This window comes from the organism of the source record quoted next, unplaced genomic scaffold, assembly GCF_019419815.1.
Source record: "Pyrus x bretschneideri cultivar Hongxiangsu unplaced genomic scaffold, Pyrus_bretschneideri_v1 Contig57, whole genome shotgun sequence".
Taxonomy (NCBI): domain Eukaryota; kingdom Viridiplantae; phylum Streptophyta; class Magnoliopsida; order Rosales; family Rosaceae; genus Pyrus; species Pyrus x bretschneideri.
The window spans coordinates 2,454,486-2,475,842 of record NW_025999795.1 but is presented as its reverse complement, the minus strand read 5'-3'; the positions used below and the strand labels follow the sequence as shown (position 1 = coordinate 2,475,842).

At 38.8% G+C, this 21,357-nt stretch overlaps 4 protein-coding genes across 7 annotated transcripts; 1 reads left to right on the top strand and 3 right to left on the bottom strand.

Moving 5' to 3' along the window:
- Positions 1 to 7,074: 7,074 nt before the first annotated feature.
- LOC103943295 (pentatricopeptide repeat-containing protein At1g77170, mitochondrial) lies at positions 7,075 to 8,914 on the top strand. Its single transcript, XM_009353557.3, has one exon. The coding sequence runs from the start codon at positions 7,406 to 7,408 to the stop codon at positions 8,840 to 8,842; it is 1,437 nt and encodes a 478-aa protein (XP_009351832.2). The 5' UTR covers positions 7,075 to 7,405; the 3' UTR covers positions 8,843 to 8,914.
- A 78-nt stretch (positions 8,915 to 8,992) lies between these two features.
- On the bottom strand, positions 8,993 to 14,419 carry LOC103943293 (pentatricopeptide repeat-containing protein At5g27270). The gene is given in 9 exon segments (XM_009353556.3): positions 8,993 to 10,186; positions 10,425 to 10,489; positions 10,861 to 10,982; positions 11,070 to 11,157; positions 11,242 to 11,346; positions 11,618 to 11,929; positions 12,044 to 13,400; positions 13,402 to 13,437; positions 13,723 to 14,419. Coding segments are annotated over 9 exon segments (3,228 nt in total). The 5' UTR covers positions 14,308 to 14,419; the 3' UTR covers positions 8,993 to 9,628.
- Positions 14,420 to 15,076: 657 nt separating this feature from the next.
- LOC103943296 (transcription factor-like protein DPB) lies at positions 15,077 to 19,201 on the bottom strand. 4 transcript variants are annotated; one of them, XM_009353560.3, is made up of 9 exons: positions 18,698 to 19,201; positions 18,165 to 18,244; positions 17,936 to 17,979; positions 17,216 to 17,278; positions 16,971 to 17,120; positions 16,790 to 16,858; positions 16,508 to 16,606; positions 15,915 to 15,985; positions 15,077 to 15,605 (listed from the first exon to the last, which is right to left on the bottom strand). In XM_009353560.3, the coding sequence occupies exons 1-9, from the start codon at positions 18,913 to 18,915 to the stop codon at positions 15,419 to 15,421; spliced, it is 981 nt and encodes a 326-aa protein (XP_009351835.2). In that variant the 5' UTR covers positions 18,916 to 19,201; the 3' UTR covers positions 15,077 to 15,418. The 4 variants fall into 4 exon arrangements, with proteins under 4 accessions (XP_009351835.2, XP_048427165.1, XP_009351834.2 ...); XM_048571208.1 differs by having other exon boundaries at positions 15,077 to 15,665; positions 18,165 to 18,241; positions 18,698 to 19,200; XM_009353559.3 differs by having other exon boundaries at positions 15,077 to 15,665; positions 16,971 to 17,117; positions 18,698 to 19,199.
- Positions 19,202 to 20,320: 1,119 nt separating this feature from the next.
- LOC103943297 lies at positions 20,321 to 21,338 on the bottom strand. The gene is made up of 4 exons (XM_009353562.3): positions 21,177 to 21,338; positions 20,940 to 21,012; positions 20,615 to 20,704; positions 20,321 to 20,503 (listed from the first exon to the last, which is right to left on the bottom strand). The coding sequence occupies exons 1-4, from the start codon at positions 21,336 to 21,338 to the stop codon at positions 20,427 to 20,429; spliced, it is 402 nt and encodes a 133-aa protein (XP_009351837.1). The 3' UTR covers positions 20,321 to 20,426.
- Positions 21,339 to 21,357: the final 19 nt, after the last annotated feature.

Below are 21,357 nucleotides of genomic sequence, written 5' to 3'. Positions count from 1 at the left end.
GGCGAATAGAAAATAAATAGATTGAACGATGATTTATGTATGAATTTGTAAAACAACTAAAAATCGTGAGTGTTAACCCACGTTTTTTTTTTTTGTCAAAAATGCAAATTTTTATTTTTGCGAAATACTTTATGCGAGCATTAAGGAAAACTTTATAACTTGTTTGGAAGCGGTTTTATGATTTATTATGCAACAAATGTATACTTAGTAGAAAATTTAAGCCGAAAACTGAAAAAATAAGTGAAAAATACAATAGTGAAGACCAAAACATTGTCAAATGGGTTCCACTGTCAAGAATCTCAACGGAAAGTCTTACCTTAATTTTCAAAATTTCATGGTCAGGCGAAGGTGAAAACATATAGATTGAACGATGATTTATCTACGAATTTAACCCACGTTTTTTTGTTCAAAAATGAAAATTTTTATTTTTGTAAATATTTTCCACAAGCATTAAGGAAAACTTTATAAGGTGTTTGGAAGCAGTTTTATGATTTATTGAGCAACAAATGTATACTTAGTAGAATATTTAAGCCAAAAATTGGAAAAAAATATATGTAAAAATACAATAATGTGGACCAAAACATTGTCAAATGGGGTTCCTGTCACATCCCTGCCCAGGGCGGATCACTTCCCGGGCCTGCTCCACCACCATAGCACGATATTGTCTGCTTTGGGCTTACTAAGCCCTCACGATTTTGTTTTTTGGGAACTCACGAGCAACTTCCCAGTGGGTCACCCATCATGGGATTGCTCTAGCCCCCTTCTCGCTTAACTTCGGAGTTCCAACGGAACCCGAAGCCAATGAGCTCCCAAAAGACCTCGTGCTAGGTAGGAATGAGAATATACATATAAGGATCACTCCCCTGGGTGATGTGGGATATCACAATCCACCCCCCTTAGGGGCCCAACGTTCTCGTTGGCACACCATGGCCAAGGTTAGGCTCTGATACTAAATTGTCACATTTCGGCCCGGGGCAGATCACTTCCCAGGCCCACTCCACCACCGTAGCACGATATTGTCCGCTTTGGGCTTACCATTCCCTCACGGTTTTGTTTTTAGGAACTCACGAGCAACTTCTCAGTGGGTCACCCATCATGGGATTGCTCTAGCCCCCTTCTCGCTTAACTTCGGAGTTCCAACGGAACCTGAAGCCAGTGAGCTCCCAAAAGCCTCATACTAGGTAGGAATGAGAATATACATATAAAGATCACTCCCCTGGGTGATGTGGGATGTCACAGTTCCAACCTCAAGAATCTCAATGGAAAGTCTCACCTTAATTTTCAAAGCTCCACATTGAGGTGAAGCTAAAAATAAATAGATTGAACGGTGATTTATGTACGAATTTGCAAAACTGACTAAAGGCAGTGAATGTTAACTCATGTTTTTTTGGTCAAAAATGAAAATTTTTATTTTTGCAAAATATTTTATGCAGGCATTATGGAAAACTTTATAAGGTGTTTGGAAGCAGTTTTGATGATTTATTGAGCAACAAATGTATACTTAGTAGAATATTTAAGTCGAAAATTGAAAAAATATGTGTGACATCCCGTCCCGAAACTATCGAAACGCATATGTGAAATGACCCTTTTACCCCTAGTTTGTTTTGTTATGTTGTTTGGTTGTTTGTGTGGTGTTGGCAAGTGTTGGGCCACACACACACACACACTGTCTCACTCTCCCTCTCCCTCTGTCATTTTCTCTGTCTCTCTCTCTCTCTCCCGAGTCCTCATTCCTTCTTCTTCTTCCTTTAAAAGTACGGACACACACCAAGAACCATCAAACCGTAGCAGATCGAGGAAACTAAGGGCTCAGTCGTGATCGTGAGGTCGAGGGGAGCACGATCATACCATTTTCAGGTAAGAACTCCGACGTTTTCACGTCGATTTCACAAGCTCCGTTTGGGGTACTATTCATGCAAAATTAACCTAGCACGTTTTTGGGATTTTGAAGCTCGTGGGTGGCTTGGTGAGGTCCCAAGGAGTCTCGGAGTGACTCGTTGGACGAATTTGGACGTCGGGATAGCCTGGTTCGAAGTTGGCCGGTTTTGGAGTTTATGGACAGGTATGATCTTGTGGTTTTTAGCCTTTAAAAGTAGTATAGCGTGGTTCTACTAGTCCTAAGCTTCAATTTGGTGCAAAAATCATGAAAAACGGTTGAGAAACGAGTGAGAAAACAAAGTTAGAAGTTTTTCCAGTTTTCCGGCGCCGGCGACAGCACCGGAAACTGAACGGAGAAGGAGACGGAATATTCCGTCAATTCTGACGGAATATTCCTGACGCCGTTAACGGAATCTGTCAAAACTGATGGAATATTCCTAACGGCGTCAGTTGACGCCGTCCGTGTGCACCGCACGTGCCTGCGCGTGGCCGGCGCGTGGCGGCGCGTGCGGCGGTGAAATTTTTTTCTAAAAATATGGTTGTGATCCTGAGGTTGTGTAGAGCACGTTGGTATATTCAATTGTCCATTTTGAGCAATGTATGAGAAGTTATTACGAAAGGAAGGTTATGTGCTTTATAATTAATGTTTTTATAGTTATTCCGCATATAGGTGATTCCTATCCCGAGGACGAGCGTGCGCACTCGAGGCAGGGGGGCTACGACCCTTCCACATACCAGTGAGTGGGCTTTTGGTTTTCCGTATACACCTATATACATTTATTTTCCCAGAAATTGTTTAAAAAGGGTTAATTGGTTTATGCCATGCACCATATTATTATCGTTTATGCATCATTGCATGCATTACTAGTGACATGCCATTCCTTTTATGATATTGATTGATATGCATGGTTAGTGGCATATAAGTTGACATATATATATTCATTCATATGTCATATAAATATGTTGGTGATGTGGAGGCATAGGTAAGTGCCAGGTAAGCGTTATTTAACCTTTGCATTAAATAGTGATTAGAGGTGCTTTGAGAGCTCATAACCTGCACCCCCGGTGTTAGTGCTCCCGCCCAGAGTAGGGCACAGTCCTTCACGTGTTGTTCACCTCTCGCACCACACGCTCAGCTTGGATCCAAGTTAGGTGCACAGCCCTGTCGTACAGACCACTATAGGTGGTTCCGACTCGTAGGTGACCCGCGATTATTCGCACAGCCTTCACGTGATCGTAGCACTAGAGCGTTTATATGTATTACACCCAGGCCTGTCGTACAGACCACTATAGGTGGTTCCGACTCGTGGGCAGGTTTAGTTATTGAGATTGAGATTTGAGCTCTAGATTCAGCCGTACAGGTCACTTTAGGTGACTCCGGCTGCCAATGATATGTTATTGATGTGATTTATACCTGAGCACTTGCATATCATTATGAGGCTTTGACATGGCATACCTTTGAGCATGATTGGCATACCCTTGAGCATGATTGGCATATTTATACATACGTATATATGTTTATTTTTTGGGAAGTATACAGGTTTTACGGCGAGGGGTTGGAACGTATTTTACTAAATGGTTTTCAAAGAGCTTTGTTTTTGCCCACTCACGCTTTTGTTTTGCGCCCCTCCAGGTTCTAGTGGTCTAGCAGTTTCAGTGGTTTTCCCAGAGGGCGTCCCGGCATTTCTGATAGACACTCACCGATGTAGGGTCACCTTCGGGTGCACTATTATCGAGTTATTTATTTTGGACTGCTATAGATTTATGCTCTGAATTCAGCGTCTCACTTACGCTAGCACTTATCTTATCACATTGTGTATGCTAGTTTTTAAATTATTCGTACTTTTATATTACTTCTTTTAGCTTCCGCACTGTGCACATGGCTACGTCACTTCCACGTGATGGCCAGCATGCCCTGATCTCGGTTGGGGTGTGTCAATATGTGAAAAATACAATAGTGAGGACCAAAACATTGTCAAATGGGGTTCCACCCTCAAGAATCTCAATGGAAAGTCTTACTTTAATTTTCAAAATTTCACGGTGAGGCGAATATGAAAACAAATAGATTGAACGATGATTTATGTACGAAATTGTAAAACAACTAAAAATCGTGAGTGTTAACCCACGTTTTTTTTTTGTCAAAAATGCAAATTTTTATTTTTGCGAAATATTTCCTGCGAGCATTAAGGAAAACTTTATAACTTGTTTGGAAGCGGTTTTTTGATTTATTGTGCAACAAATGTATACTTAGTAGAATATTTAAGCATAAAACTGAAAAAATAAGTGAAAAATACAATAGTGAAGACCAAAACATTGTCCAATGGGTTCGACCGTCAAGAATCTCAACGGAAAGTCTTACCTTAATTTTCAAAATTTCATGGTCAGGTGAAGGTGAAAACATATAGATTGAACGATGATTTATCTGCGAATTTATAAAACTGACTAAAAATCGTGAATGTTAACCCACGTTTTTTTGTTCAAAAATGAAATTTTTTATTTTTGTAAATATTTTCACGAGCATTAAAGAAAACTTTATAAGGTGTTTGGAAGCAGTTGTATGATTTATTGAGCAACAACAGTATACTTAGTAGAATATTTAAGCCGAAAACTGAAGAAAAAAATATGTGAAAAATACAATAATGTGGACCAAAACATTTTCAAATGGGGTTCCACCCTCAAGAATCTCAATGGAAAGTCTCAACTTAATTATCAAAACTCCACATTGAGGTGAAGCTAAAAATAAATAGATTGAACGGTCATTTATGTACGAATTTGCAAAACTAAATAAAAGCAGTAAGTGTTAACCCATGTTTTTTTGGTCAAAAATGAAATTTTTTATTTTTGAAAAATATTTTCTGCGGGCATTATGAAAAACTTTATAAATGTATACTTAGTAGAATATTTAAACCGAAAACTAAAAAAATAAGTGAAAATACAATAGTGAGGACCAAGACATTGTCAAGGAATCTCAATGGAAAGTCTCGCCTTCATTTTCAAAACTTCACATTGAGGCAAAGGTGAAAATAAATAGCTTGAATGGTGATTTATGTACGAATTTGCAAAATTGACTAAAAACCGTGAGTGTTAACCCACGTTTTTATGGTCAAAAATGCAAATTTTTATTTTTGTGAAATATTTTTCAGAACATTAAAGAAAACTTTATAAACTATTTGGAAGCAAATTTACGATTTATTGAGCAAAAAATGTATATTTAGTAGAATATTTAAGCCGAAAACTAAAAAAAATAAGTGAAAAGTATAGTGGTGAGGCCTAACATTGTCAAATGTGGTTCTACACTCAAGAATCTCAACGAAAAGCCTCACCTTGATTTTCAAAACTTCATAGTGAGGCAAAGGTGAAAATAAATATATTGAACGGTGATTTATATACGAATTTGCAAAACTGACTAAAAAGTGTGAATGTTAACCCATGTTTTTTTTGTGAAAATGCAAATTTTTTATTTTCACGAAATATTTTCGGTGAGCATTAAGGAGAACTTTATAAGGTGTTTGGAAGTATTTTTATGATTTATTGAGCAACAAATGTACACCTAGTAGAATATTTAAGCTAAAAACTAGAAAAATAAGTGAAAAATAAAATAGTGAGGACGAAAACATAGTCAAATGGGGTTCCACCCTCAAGAATCTCAATGGGAAATCTTACCTTAATTTTTCAAAATTTTAGGGTGAGGCGAAGTTGAAAAACAATAGACTGAACGATGATTTATGTACAAATTTGCAAAGTCGACCAAAAATTGTAAGCGTTAACCCACGTTTTTTTTTTATCAAAAATGCTAATTTTTAGTTTTGTGATATATTTTTTACGAGCATTAAGGAAAACTTTATAGATTATTTAGAAGTAGATTTACAATTTATTGAGCAAAAAATGTATATTTAGTAGAACAGTTAAGCCATAAACTAAAAACATAAGTAAAAAAATATAGTAGTGAGGCCCAGAACATCGTCAATTGGGGTTCTACACTCAAGAATCTCAACGGAAAGTCTCACCTTAATTTTAAAAAATTCAAAGTGAGGCCAAGGTGAAAATAAATAGATTGAACAGTGATTTATGTTGAATTTGCAAAACCAACTGAAAACCTTAACATCCATGTATTTTTGGGGAAAATGAAAATTTTTTATTTTCACAAAATATTTTATGGGAGCATTAAGGAGAACTTTATAAGGTTTTAGGAAATGATTTTATGATTTATTGAGCAACAAATGTATACTTATTAGAATTTGTAAGAAGTTTTATGATTCATTGAGGAACAAATGTAAATTTAGTAGAATATTTAAGCTGAAAACTAAGAAAATAACTGAAAAATACAATAGTGAGGACCAAAACATTGTCAAATGGGGTTCCACCCTCAAGAATCTTAACGGAAAGTCTTACCTTAATTTTCAAATTTTCACGGTGAGGCAAAATTAAAAATAAAATAGACAAAATAAATAGGACTAAAAAAATAAGTGAAAAATACAATAGAATATTTATGCCGAAACTAAAAATAAATAGACAAAAATAGTAGTGTGATCCAAACATAGCCAAAATGGGACCCCCATCTATAAGAATATTAATAAAAAGTCTTACATGAATTTTGAAAACCTTATGTTGCGGTGAAGGTGAAAGTAAATAAATTTTGCAACAATTTTTGTTCAAATTTGCAAAATTGCCTAGGAACAATGATGCTTAGCCTACGTTTTTCTTTTTGAGAAAAATGAATTTTTTTTTAAAAAAAATTTTGCCTAATATTTTCCGTCAAGATTAAGAGTAACATTATGAGGCAACTAAAAGCGATTTTACCATTTTTTTTAGTACATCAACATTTTTACACTAAGGGAGGAAGGGGGGGGAGTTCGGCTAACCACACAATGGGCAACCTAATTTGGTATCGAATTCGCCATCAATGAGATTCGAACCTAAGACCTCTCACTTCCAAGTGAAAAGGAATACCACCAGACCGTAGTACTGAGTGGCGAAAGCGATTTTACCATTTATTGAGCCACAAATGTATTTTAAATAGAATATTTAAATCGAAAACATAAATGAACAAAAATTGAAGTGAGCCCTAAACATTGCCGAAACGGAGCTCTATCTACAAGAATATCAACAAAAAGTCTTATATGAGTTTTGAAAACCTCAAGTTGAGGTGAAGATGAAAGCAAATAAAGTTTACAATTTTTGTACAAATATGCATCGCCTAGAAACCGTGATGGTTAATGACACCGTTTCTAACTACAATCTCTCATTTATATATTGATGCCTATAGACATGAGAGCCTAACTCCCCCTTTTGAATGGTCAACGTCTTTGATGTTCGTTCTTGCACGTCATTGTGTCAATTGATTAGGACAGTGTGTTCGATTATCGTTCCTACAAGTTATGGCAGTTTCGATTATGTTTTGATTCAATCCAGCCATTAAATTCCCAACAAAAAAAAAAAAAAAATTATGCTGGTGAGGCCCTTGCCTTTGATGGTTTAGTAAAGAGTGGCACATGCTCATTACAACGTTGTTGTTTTGTTGTTTGAGATGATTAGGAGGAGTTGCAGCATTTTTCAAAGACCCAGCAAGGACAACACGCTTTCCATTTCAAACCATCTTCCCAACCAAAAGACCTTCCTCCTCATCTTCTTCTCCACTGCAACGCCCTCTGTAAATTTGGATAGCAGCCAGGACGACCCAGCAAAAGTAACAGCAACCCAGTTGTCAAATTGCACCACCTTACGAGAACTGAATCAAATTTACGCACATGTTATCAGAACCCACATGCTACGCTTCTACCCGGCCCCATTTCACTGGAACAATATTATACGATCCTACGCTCGACGTGATGCTCCCACCAAGGCTCTCTTTGTCTACGTTGCCATGTCTCGTGCCGGCGTTTTGCCTGATTGCTACACCCTCCCCATTGTTCTAAAAGCCCTCTGTCAGCTATTTGCTGTCCATATCGGCAGGCAGCTTCATTCCCTTGCCATCAGGCTCGGCCTCGACACCAACGAGTTCTGCGAGAGTGGGTTTATAAATTTATATTCCAAGGCAGGAGAATTTGAAAATGCACGCAACCTGTTCGACCAAAACCCTGACAGAAAGTTGGGTTCTTGGAATGCCATCATCGGAGGCCTTTCCCAAGGCGGCCGTGCCAAGGAGGCCATCGACACCTTCATCCAGCTCAGGAAGTGTGGATTCTTGCCTGATGATGTGACCATGGTGAGTGTCACTTCTTCTTGCGGAATTTTGAGTGACTTAGGCTTGGCTTTTCAGTTGCATAAATGCGTTTACCAAGCAGCAAAAAACGTCGATAAATTGAAATTGAATACCTCCTTGATGATGTTGAATTCGCTTATAGACATGTATGGGAAATGCGGGAGAATGGACTTGGCTTACAGGGTGTTTTCAAGGATGGAGCAACCGAATGTTTCATCATGGACGTCTATGATCGTGGGTTATGCAATGCACGGGCATGTGAATGAAGCGCTTGAATGCTTTCGGTGCATGAGAGAGGCAGGAGTGAGACCAAATCATGTGACCTTTGTTGGGGTACTCAGTGCATGTGTTCATGGCGGGAATGTGCGAGACGGAAGATTTTACTTCGACATGATGAAAAATACATATGGGATAAAGCCCCACTTGCAACATTACGGATGCATGGTGGATCTTCTTGGCAGAGTAGGATTGCTTGAGGAAGCGAGAAAGATGGTTGAGGAGGAGATGCCAGTGAAGGCAAACTCGGTCGTCTGGGGGTGCCTGATGGGTGCCTGTGAGAAACATGGGAATGTGAAGATGGGGGAGTGGGTGGCTGAGCATTTGCAAGAATTAGAGCCTTGGAATGATGGGGCATACGTAGTTTTGTCTAATATATATGCCAGTAGAGGTTTATGGAAAGAGGTTGAGCGGGTACGATTGATTATGCATCGGAGAAAACTCGCCAAGGTTCCCGGTTATAGCATGTCAACAAGTGCAGATTGAGCGACATTCATGTATCACAAATGTGCCTGGAATTTAACAAGAATGAGCTAATAAAACAGTTGACATTATTTCTGTGGTAAATGCAATTTTTTTATGCATGTTTTATTCTGACATCCAAAGAAAGAAATTCTGTACAAATCAAATGTCCTAATTGACATAGCTGCTACAATATCTTCAACAATTCTATTAACTTTTATATTCTAATGAACACGAACTTTTGTACAATCTACACAATCAAGCTGTAATGTTAGTGCGGAAGAAATATCAAGGCTGTGATCTATTCTTCTTAGTCTTGACTATTTCCAGAAAGCTAACAGTTACCTCCTTATTGATATGAAGGATACCAAGTAATGTGGCCGGGTTAATATTACACTTCCGTATCCATTGACCACGACTCATGCCAACTGAAACAGTTTCCATATGACGGACTATGGCCCTTCCAGCGTGATTGCCCACTTCTTAACCGTTGAGCATCAGCGTTTCATGTCAACAGATTTCTTCTGTCACTAATTTCAAGTCGTAAACAACTGACAAGCTATTTCCCACACTCGAGCAAAGGACTGGGAAAACGAGTCTCAACCCAACATCTGGTTGCTGCTACCATGCAACCTCTTAATGTTTGTTCGCCACTGGTCTAGAAGGCATGTATTTTGCTTCTCTCCCAAATTCGATTCTTGGTACACCTGAGCTATGCATAAATAAGCATACAATTACTTAGGATCGTTCTATCCCTCTGATTTGTCATCTGCCGCATAGCATCCCATAACTAAATCAGTTCTGGAATATTTACGAGGCCTTTAGCTTGGATCCAACTTCTAGGTTCTCTAGAAATGAAATACCCAAATTATTCATGGAATGCAAAACATTTTCAGCTTCAAGTTCCTTTCCCACAGATTTATAACAATGCACTGCTGCGCTCAAAATAAACCTGTCTGCCTCTCCAGACTTACTGATCTGTTCAAAAAGCTTGATCCCTTCTTCTAAATGTCCATAGTCCATGTATCCTCTCAGCATAGTCTGATAACATGCCACGTCAGGGTTCAAACCAGCTCCATGTAGTTCTCCATAAATTCTTTCTGCTTCACCTATCAAACCCATTTTGGCAAAAGCGGAGAGTAAAAGGTGAAAATGCGCACAGGAGGGATGGACACCGTTTTCATGCATAGAGTTAATGGTTTCCTCTGCTTCTGAGTATTTCAGACTCTCTGTGTAAGCTCGAATTAGGGAAAGGTACGTAAAGGAGTCGGGTAAGCAACCATCTTGCTGCATGGCTTTGAATAATTCCTCTGCTTCTTGATAAAGGCCCCCAGCAGCATATACATTGATCATTATATTATAACTGACCTGATTTTCACGTAAAAGACAAGACATTACACTCAGATAGCAGCTTTACACTTCCAAATAATCGTGAACGTCAATTCATAAGAAATGCAATATTTTTCAACCACCAGGTTGCTTGGGATAAGCCATCCTGTTGCACCAAGATGCACCCTCTTGATTTATTAATGAGTAATTACTAATTAGTCAAAAAAAATCTTTATTTATCCCTTTTTAAGTTTTAAATAATCTCAATTCTACATACCATCCCAGGTTGTATCCCTTCTTCCCGCATTTTGCTGAATAGCATGGATGCTTCATGCCTTTTTCCTACAAAACAAACACATTGAAGTTATGAAGAATTACAATTTACAGACAACAAAGAAATTTGACTAGCTGAAGAGTCTAAGAGATATTCACTAGAAAAAGGAATGGGAACTTACCTGCCATGTATAGTTATAAAAGGTTAATTCCATTGACTGGTGAAAACGGCATTTAGGATTATATAATATTCCATCTTACTTAGCACCAATGAATTATATAAACTGTCAAGAGTGCCCAGTTATAAGTGAAATGCTTCATAAATTCATGGAAGGTCTTTGTTACCATGAACTAAGCCAATAGAAATACTGTGGAACACCAATCAAATTTTTGTGACAATATCTAGAATTGTTTACATGGAGGGGGATTTAGAATAATACCAGCTTTCCCATAGTAGCTAACCAGATTCATATATGCCTTCTCATCCAAAGACAAACCCGAGTTGCGAGCCGTAGTGAGCATCTCTACAGCCTTTTCCAGCTTTCGACCTCGACCATAAACACTGCACCCATAGTTCGCCAATATGAGCAGCTTTCAATATATCATTTTTACTAATCGCACAACAGAAAAAAGTATACAAAGCTATTACCTGATCATGGTGCTATATGTCCGAAGTGATGGAGCAACCCCCTCAGAAAGCATGCGCTCATAGATACTGGATGCAAAATGCAACCTACCTGCATCATGAAAATTACCAAGCTAATGCAAGCTTTCTTCTACTCAAGCATTTTTACTGAATAACTGAAGCAGCCCATATCAACCTGCTTCCAGCATAGCCTTAATAAAAGTATTGTATGCCACAGTATCCAGCTCCAAGTGGTGCTCAAGGCTTTCCTGGATGACATTCTCTGCTTCTCTATGTTTCCCTGGAGATGAGTTTTATTATGATTAAAATTGGTGCAAGGAAAAGTTATGTAGTAAATTAACAGCAATGATGGGCATGATGGTTTTATGCAGCTACGATGTGGTGTCATATTCGATTCTGAATAACACAATGATATTAGGGAAGCTGAAAAGCCTATTTATGCTATTTCTTATAAGATGGTCGAAATGATAAATGATGTATAAACTCGGTTGCTCTATCATCTGATAATCTATAATCTTTTGCTAGGCTAACAAAGCCTTCCAAATTCGTACCACTGTTAGTCAAAGCATTGACAACTATGCTGATGGCAACAGCATCCAGATCATGTCCTTCCTCTGTAAGTTGTTTGTAAAGTGCGTATGCCTCCTGTGGTTTACCACACTTGGCATATGCATCAAGCATTGAGTTACATAGTAATTTTTTTGCTGAAGGAGAATCTGCAAATGCTGTAAATATTTCCAGGGCCTTTGTCAGCTTGCGTTTCTTTCCATATAAACTAATCAAAGAAGCAACTGTGGCATCATCCACCCTGCAGCCAAGCTTGGCCAATTGATTGATATGAGTTTCTGCTTTAAATGCATCACCTGCATGGAAATTGATGTCAAACTTCTTTAGAGGCATAAAAACTTACTCAGAGGTGACTTGCATCATAAGTGTAATGTTTTACTGAAAAAATTGGTAAGATTGAAGTTGCTTGCCTTCTCTAATAATGTTCTTAATGAGCTGACTAGCAATTGATAAGCCAACAGAAGTCACAGGCAATGATGCTAGAACTTTTTCTGTCTTACTGATATCACCATCTGTCAGATAGAGACCGAGCACCAGCCCCAGGGCCACGGTGTCAGGCTGGTCAAAAGTCACAAATTTGCCTTCCTTGTGTTCACACATAACACTAGAAATTGTTTGGACGAATCTACTATCCTGGCATAATCCGCTTGTACCCAGTTCTTCTACAAACTGTTCAGCATCTCTAAGCATTCCCTCCTTGCAATATACTCTCACAACTGTCCTGCAAAGCTCCTCGTCAAAATCTACACGGTCTCTTCTTATCTGAGTAATAAAATCCTTAGCCTTTTCCAATAAGTCCAGTTTTATATACAAATTGAGCATATCATTACAAGAGCCTGCATCAGGGAGTCCAGTCTTGGATAGAGCCTGAAATGTTACTTCAGCAGAACTCAGATCCTCCTTCATAACATAACACTGCAGTAAGACAATATAAGCAAATCTTGAGAGCCAAATGTTTTTTCTAGACTTCATTAGTTCCATAACTTCTAAAGCTTTGTCGCAATTCCCTGAATTGAGATGGACTTGTGTCATTGCCAAATACGTTTTCTGGTCACTAAGTAAACCCAGCTGCTCCATCTCTTCAAAAGCTGTCTGAGCATCCTCGTAAAGACCAAGTTTTCCATATATTCTAATGAGCAAACCATAGATCACTTCATCCGCCGCAATTTTCTTCCTTTCCATTTCTGAAAAGAGAGAAAGGGCTTTGGAGTAATCCTCCTTCTTGTAATACAACGTCAGAAGTGAAGCACAAGTGTAGTTGCTTGGAACTATTCCTAGAGACCTCATGTCTTCATATAGTCTAAGAGCTTCATCAAATTTGCCATGTTTGGTGCTTAAACTGATGAGCAAACTATAAGTTGCCTCCTCAGGAACGATTCCAGCATTCTTCAACTCAATGAAATTCTTAAGAGCCTCCTCGTGGAGGCCTTCTTTGACAAGGGAGCCAATTACTACTGTATAAGTAAATTTATTAGGTACCACTTCAATGTCCACCATCTGCCTCCACATTTCTATGACCATTCCGTGGAGTGATTTCTTCTGCAAGGAGGACAACATAAAATTATAAACAGCAACAGAAAGTAGAATCCCCCTTTCTTGCACGGCTGAATAAAACGCCAGCATAGCCTTGTGACGCCCCCATCTGGCGTATGTACAGAGCATGGTACCGCAAGCAACTTCATCCGGTTCACACCCAGATTCGAGCATCTCCAAGAAGGTTTGCTCAGCCAGCTTGATCTTCCCGACTTGGCCATATGCCCGCAATACTAACTGTGTAGACAATAACACTTGGGCGGTAGCTTAACTGTTGAAGCACAAGGTTGTGTATCATTACACATACACACACAGAAATGTACTACTAATCCCACCACCAAAAAAAAAAAAAAAACCCACATGAAAAACACGACGAAATTTCAGAGTCTTAAGAGTATTTACCATGAAAAGCACAGTATTTTCTTTCCTTTTCAGAGTTCAAAAAAAAAAAAAAAAAACAAATGAAATTGAAAATTGAAAAATTGAAAAAACGAAAAACATAGTGGCAGCTGAATTAAATGAAATGGAAATGGCTGAGAAAAAGGCAGGAAATTACCTGCAATTTCATCCAAGAGAACAAGTCCCTGACTTGCCTCCAGCTCTTCTGCTCCTTGAGCACCACACACATTTCTCTGAAGCTGAGCTTCCCGACGAAGGAGGCCATGACGGTGCGCATGTCGTACTTCCCCTCGGACTTCTCGGACAGCGCTCTAACGTGCTTAATGGCGGCGACGACATGGCGGCCGTAGAGGTGGCCGTTCCTGTCGTCGTGCAAGTAGCTGACCATCTGCTCGGGGGTCCGCTTAATCCACTTGGGGGTTTGGGCCTGTGGGCCCTGGTTCCGGCGGAGGGCGCTGAGGTAGTTGGCCTTGGCCTTGATGATGCGGCGGGCGTTGTCGTCGGAGAGGGGCTTTTTGGGGTTCTTGGACCTAGGTTTGGGGCGGTCGGGATTGTTGCCGTCGCTGAGAGACCAGGGGTCCGGGCTCACCGAGGACTGTACTACGATGTTGGTGAAGGTGGTTTTAGGTTTCGTGGAGGTCGAGGGAATTTTGAAGGCGGTGGTGTTGGATTGGGAACAATGGGAGGACAGCAGTGGACAGGTGCACAACAAGGAAGAGGAGTACGTTGTCAGCGACTCCATTTCCTTTTCCGCGGGAAAAGACGCCACCACAAAAACCACCGCCGCGACTCTACTCTACAGACACTAGAGGGTCGAGTAGAGGGGATAACAATAGTAATATCAGTTAATTCATTAAAAAAATGAAATTGGACCATTCGTCCTAAATTAAGACCAATCTTAAAAGAGTTTTTTTATTTTTTATTTTTTTTTATTTTTTTACAATGATATATTTTATACTAAATGAATGAGAAAATTCGGTTATGACACATAATAGGTAATCTAATTTAGTATTGAATTCATCATTCACGAGATTCTAACATAAGATTTCTCACTTACGAGTGAAGAAAAATACACTAATTGCTGTTAGAGTTTTGGTCTTTGAATTAAAAATCCGACTGTCATGCACTTAATTGTTAAAACTATAATAGAATTGGCTCAAAACTACAATTAATCAAAGTTGGATTGAAATTCAACCTAGTAACTTACTCGGAAGTGAAATGAAATTATATTTATTTCTGATTTCAAATGTGTGGTAATTTTCCCAAGTCATTCTCTCTCTCTCTCACGATATTTCTAATTTTCCTGATTCATTATCTGATGCCCTTGAGGTTCACGATTCATGACTTCGCACATCCCATCCCATGTAAGTAGAGGCGTGTGACACAGAACGTTCATGTCGCACATATTATCTGGACACCACCATATCATGAATGAAACCAAGCATTCGAACGCTGAAAGACAGACGATGAACAATAACTTGCGAAAATGTAAGACGCCGTACAGCAGAAACTGTCGAATTAATCGTATCATTCTATTTTTGTAGGTGAACAATTCTCTTCAGACTACGTAAACAGTCCACTTTGAATTCTACTACGACGGAACGGAGGCCTAAAAACAGTAAAACTAGCAAAAGAATGGGATAACAATTACAATAGCACATATTGGACATGCAAATAATTTGCCACGGCCAACATCCTCCCGAGTATATCAAACCAACCAAGACTCATCTGCTTCTTTGTAACCTAAACTACATCCAACTTATGGCAATATCTACCGACGACAATCATGAGGGTGCGGGATGACCTATTCACTTCCGGAAAACTACTCTCCACAATATACACATATGCTTACACTATTGTCCATGGTGCTCATGCTTGACACGTGATTTCAGTATTCCGGGACGGGGCGGTGACATGGGCGGTGCTCTAACTGGTGTGTTCATTGAAGCAAGAGGGATCTGTGGCTGATACATGCCTGACATGCTACAACCTTCGCCTCCATCTACCGTCAAATTTTGTGTCGCATCATCACTCTGCTGCCTATTACAAAAATTCATTGCCTTCAAAACATAATTATCATCATGGAGCTCAAATGGGGTGCTGCAAAAACAAGACGATATACAATCAAAACATAACAAAATGATGACTGCAAAACTTTAACGATTGAAAAAACTTTTTATTGAGCTATTACACAGAGACAGAGTTGACCCATTAACAGCGCTTCGGGCTCAAGTGCCATACTACTTGTGTCAACTATCTCTACTTGTGTCCTCAGCGGACAATCATGTATACATGTTACTACCAACTATCACGTCGCTCTGTTTGCAACAATATAAGAATGAAAGTTACCTATTGAAGTCAAAATGCACCAGCTGCATATCTTCTGATATTTCCACCTCAACAGTTGCATGAGGGCGAGTCTAGGGATAAAAGAAATAGATAAATAATAAGTACAAGGCATGATAAAGCAACTCAGACTATAGGTAAAACTCAAACGCCAAACGATAATATAAGGCACTTCTGATCTCTCCAGGTAAAAGTTAAAAGAAAAATACTAATACACCTGCTAAAGCATCTAGGAAAAGAAGGGTACAATCAGTGACCAAATTATTAGTGTGACAACAGAAGTAATCAAGAATCAGATAACAACAAACTTGCAAAAAAGGATTCTGACAGCAAATTAGTCAAGTAAAGCTAATCATGTGCTTGTTCTTATTTAGAACGGGATTGAAGAGTTATAGTTGGTATAAAATATGGTATATCTTGTATCAAGCAGAAGGTTACATGTCACATATCCCAAACCAACCAACCAAATCATACCAACCCATCAAATACAAACCATTTTGTTTTCGTGCACCATACCTAAAAAAAGCACTACTTTCTAAACTATCTCTCAAAATATGTAGTCATGAAACAAGGGAAACCTTGAGAAGAAAACTTGCCTGCACAAGAATGAAAGGTAAAGCCACGCCTCCACTGGGCGCATCTCCAGTGTGGTATAATTCCTCATTCCGTTGTATCAGATTTTGAAGACCTACATACTGATAAAAGAGATAAGAAGTAAGTGTGTGCAGACACTGATCTACATGGTTCAGTGCATCCTATCATTCAGACATGTTTTCACAGAACATTAGTAATTATAGTCGTCAAATCAAGCACATATAAAAACCTCAACTGAGCCAAAGTCATGAAGCATGAAATAATAGACAATAGCTATTCATTACTTGTTCCTCCAGCTCTTGCAGATATGCAGCTTTCTTTTCGATCCTATTCCTCAATCCCATGCGCTCGGTCTACATTTAATACAGGTATAAGTAGTTTTATAATCTCAAACTTGGTCTACAACGATCAAAAGACAATAAACCACTTAATATACAAGAGACAAAATATAGACTGCAATCAGACCTTCAGTTCTTCAATATCATTCAGGCTTGTACGAGGTAAACCCTTCCATTGTATTTCTTTTTTATCTTTAGATATAATATCCATTGCCATAAGAACATTCAGGGCATCATATACCCTTCGCCTGATGTTCTTCTCATCATCTTGTTGCTGCTAAATAAATTTGAACCCAAGAAAGGAAAAAGTTAGCAAATTCATTCCCCTTTTCTTCCCAGACAACTGCAGATGTATCAGCTTAGTTATCAAACCTGATCAGGGGATGTAACAGCATTGCTAGGGTCAGCAAACTCCGCTACAAGTTCATCTGCAACCTGGAATGCACTTCAAACTCTTAGGAGCGGAACTTATTTACATGCGGATCTTGAGAAAACTCTATTATCTGTTATGTCAATTTTAAATCACACTGCACCCCTCTATTAATGATAACAACATTGCCTAATGAGTCCCTTTGCTCCAACAACTTTTGCACCATTGTTCCCCAAGAAAGCATTTGAAACATTACTGTCACTACACAGCATGGCTTCAGATGATGTTGATATTTAATTGACCTCTGAGATTATACCACCCTCTGTAACAACAAGGTCATTCACTCACCTATGACTAGACTAGGAGTAAGGAACACCTCAGTAGTTAGAGGAGAAACACTAGAGTTACTAGCCTGCGAATTAACTTTATTTAGCACCAAACAGGCAGCCACATGTCAAATGTTGCTTGATGAAAAAAATCCAAATTTGTTAATTATCAATCCTTGATTTGATGGATGCTAGAAGAACCTACTTCAGTAACCTATTAGATCAAGATATGCATGAACCCTACCAGTTTAAACACGCAAACAAGTACTGCAGGGAAAGAAATGCTCCCTGATATAATACATAATCCATTCGATATATAGGACCAGGAGTGAGCACTAATAGGGCAAAAAGGAAAAAGAAAAATATGCACAAACAGTCAAACTGAAACCATCTAACCTCATTATAAGTGGTTCTTCCCTTGCTCTCCACTTTCTCACACACTGGTACACAAGCAACACAGAATCAGAAAATCAGGGGAGAAGAAGTATAAGCATGGATGAAAATAACAACACCGTCCATCCCTTAAATGCAATTCATAGCCAGCTAAATTCAACCACCTTTTTGGAAGGCAAAACAGGATGTAAAGAGAAAATAAGATAAGACAAGATAGCGATCAATGAAGCACCTTTCATGCTGAATTGGCGTAGTCCTCTTCCATTCTTATCACCTGCCACGGCCCGTTGCCCTCGCTTCTTCTTCTTGCTACTGTTCAAAGCAATAATCATTTAGGGCAACTAAAAAATTTAACAAGTGCTGTAAATGAATCAATGTCAATTTACAAACATGTCCACAACTCAGCGTCCTGATTTCGGCTCTTCATTCCCATATATTTAGCCTAAAGTAGAGCGCTAGTTATCTCAATCTAATCGATGATGAGAGAGCCGAAATCAGGATTCCGAAACTAAACAATGTGGCTGCATATTCTACGAATGTATGCGGTGGACATGCATATAATCAGAGATTCAGAGGACTCAAATGATAAACAAAACGAAAGTAGTAAACAAATAAACTATATACAAGCCAATAAAATTAGACAAACAAGAAAATGAGCAGCATATGAATATATTTATAATTACACAGAAATAAATAAAATAATTCGTTTCCGTGCCCTAATAAGACCTGAAGCAGAAAGAGAAGGGAGGGAGGGAAGTGACTGACCCAACGGCGCCTTGGGAGCCAGCGTCATCGCCGTGAACGTCGGGATGGTTCAATCGAAGAAAACTGTTGTCGCCGGCGGGCGTGGCCATGGTCTGCTCACTGCGGCTGGAGGGCGAGCCCACGCTGCCGCTCATCGACACGGACTGACCCCCGGCCATGTCGTCGTCTTCCTGCCCTACTCGCTCTCGTCCTGGTTGCTGCTGGGACCTTGTCCCCATCCTAATTCCAACCACACCACACCACTGGAATCTGGTATTAATCGGAGAATTAATTAATTAATAATCCGTATTAATCTGTATTTACGGGACGAAACCAATTGAATTCAAATCAATTAGGCGAGCTGATCTTTGCAGTTTATAGCTGTCTGCGTGAATCTTGATTCTTCAAACCTCTTTCAAGATTCAAATAACGAAGAAGAAGAAGGTGAAATCAATCAGTCGTGCCAGTCCTAGAGAGAGCCCTAATAAAGCTCGCCAAACCAAATGCCACGACTAAAGTTTTTTAGTAAATATGGTTTGTTAAATGCTGTTTCATTTATTATTTATTTGTATTATCTCTTTAATACAATTAGGATTTACAAACATATATAGATCTCACCTTGATTAATGATATAGTACAAATAGATGGTAAATATAGCAGTTTTGTTATTTTTTAGGATGTATACAGGTAGGAGTATCTATGATTTAAATGAGTTTATAAAAGTTGATGAGTATTCAATCAAGATTTTAAAATAATTTAGGCTCTATAAAAATCCGAGTATATTCATTCTGGACTTTGAATCCGGATCCTCTTTGTGAGAATCTCGGGAATCTGGAAATCATATTTATTAATCGTACATCGTGCGGTTAAAAATCATTTTAAATATTTTTATTTAAAATTAATATAAACAATATTTGACAAAAATTGATCGTACGAAGTAAGATGAACGAACACAATTTGCGGATCCTCACCAAAAGGATCGGGAGAGGATCCTGGGCTTTAAGGGTGTAGTGAATTTGGATTTCAGATAATTTAATAAACTTTCTATAAGTGATAGATTTTAAAGAATTTTAATAAACTCTATAATGGATTTTAGCACATTTATATGAATTTGTATATGGAAATAGAAACCAAAGTATGTATATGATCCACCTGTGTTTGTAATCCCAACAAAGAATAAAGATGAGTCCCCAGGAGGGCAGTCCGAAAGTAATACCAAAGTTTGTATAGAAACCAGAGTTTGTATATGATGATTATGATCCACCGGTGACGGAACGCGACTGGTTGAAGAATTCTGCTTAGATATGGGAATTGGTGAACAGCTCCAATGGCCTATGCCTGCCTTTCGTAACTCTTCTCTAGCACTCAGTGTCCAGTTTAGCTCTCGATCAGCGAAGGAAATCGATAGTTGGAGAATTTGACGTCTTTTTACAAAGATCCAGTGACATTTTTGTACTCCTGTTTTCCTTTTCTTGGTGGTTCGTCTACTTTTGTCGTAATTTACAGTGAACCGAGGCCGAGTATACGAGTATCGAATGACCTGAATTTCATCGAAACAGAGAATTTGATCGTGCAACAAAATCCGTTCCAAATTGGTAAACAATAACTTTTCGCTTGAAATGGATAGTGCAGCAAGGTGGCAAGTTTCGATCTAAAATTCATTCGATTTCCAATTAGAAAATAAGCATCACAATGGGATGGGGTTGAGTAGAGCGTTGACAAGTTCTCTCATAAGCTAGACACCAAGTAATTACTCTAACATTGCATCCGCTGAAGCTTCGGGGGTGGCAGCAGCAGCCGCCTTAGAAGATTTTCCTTTCTTCTTACCTGTCCGTTAAGAAAACCAGAAAAATTGAGCACTTGCGAAGATCACGACCGCAAAACAAACATAACAACGTATGAAGGGATGAGAAGCGAGAATATCAAAGTCAAACTTACCTTTGCCTTTTAGTTGTTTGATCTTGAGACTCTTCTTCTTCATGGGAAACTTTGAAGAAGAAGTCTTGGTGTCTTTAGATTCTTCTACTCCTACAAACAAAAGACCTTATGTCAGCTTCTTTGTACAAACTCCATTGAATTTGACAGAAGCAAGTTAACTAACAATGCGTTGTTTAATTTGGCATACAACGATTAAAGAGTTAATTAATCAAGATTTTGGAGCTTGATTATGTAATAGCAAAAGTCGCGCATGAATCCGAAAATCAAGTAAGACGTTGTCGACGAAAGATTAAGAATAAGTGGAGAGATTGAGAGGAGGAGTTACCATCAGCATCGGCAGCAGCCATTTCGACATCTTGCATAGTTATAAGTCCCTTCTTCACAGCCTCGTTCTGATCCTGAAAACAATTTTTTTTTTTTTACACAAAAATTAACGAATTATAACAACAAATAAACACAGATGGCAGATACAGTAATTAAAATTGGATTTTGACGGAGTGAGTAATCAAGGGGCAACAAAAACGAATACGAATATAAGATTAGTAATGAGAGGAAAGCGTACTCGGCGCCATTTTTTCAAGAGCTTGCGCTTGCGCTTGCCGGAGATGGAGAGCGGTTGAGGCTTGTTGTGGAGCTTCCCGGTGGTTGGTTCGCCGTGAACCGATCTCTTCTTCTCTGCTTTCTGTGCTCTCCTCCTCTTCTGCACCTCATTGAACTTCGCCATCTCTCCTCTCTCTCACTAA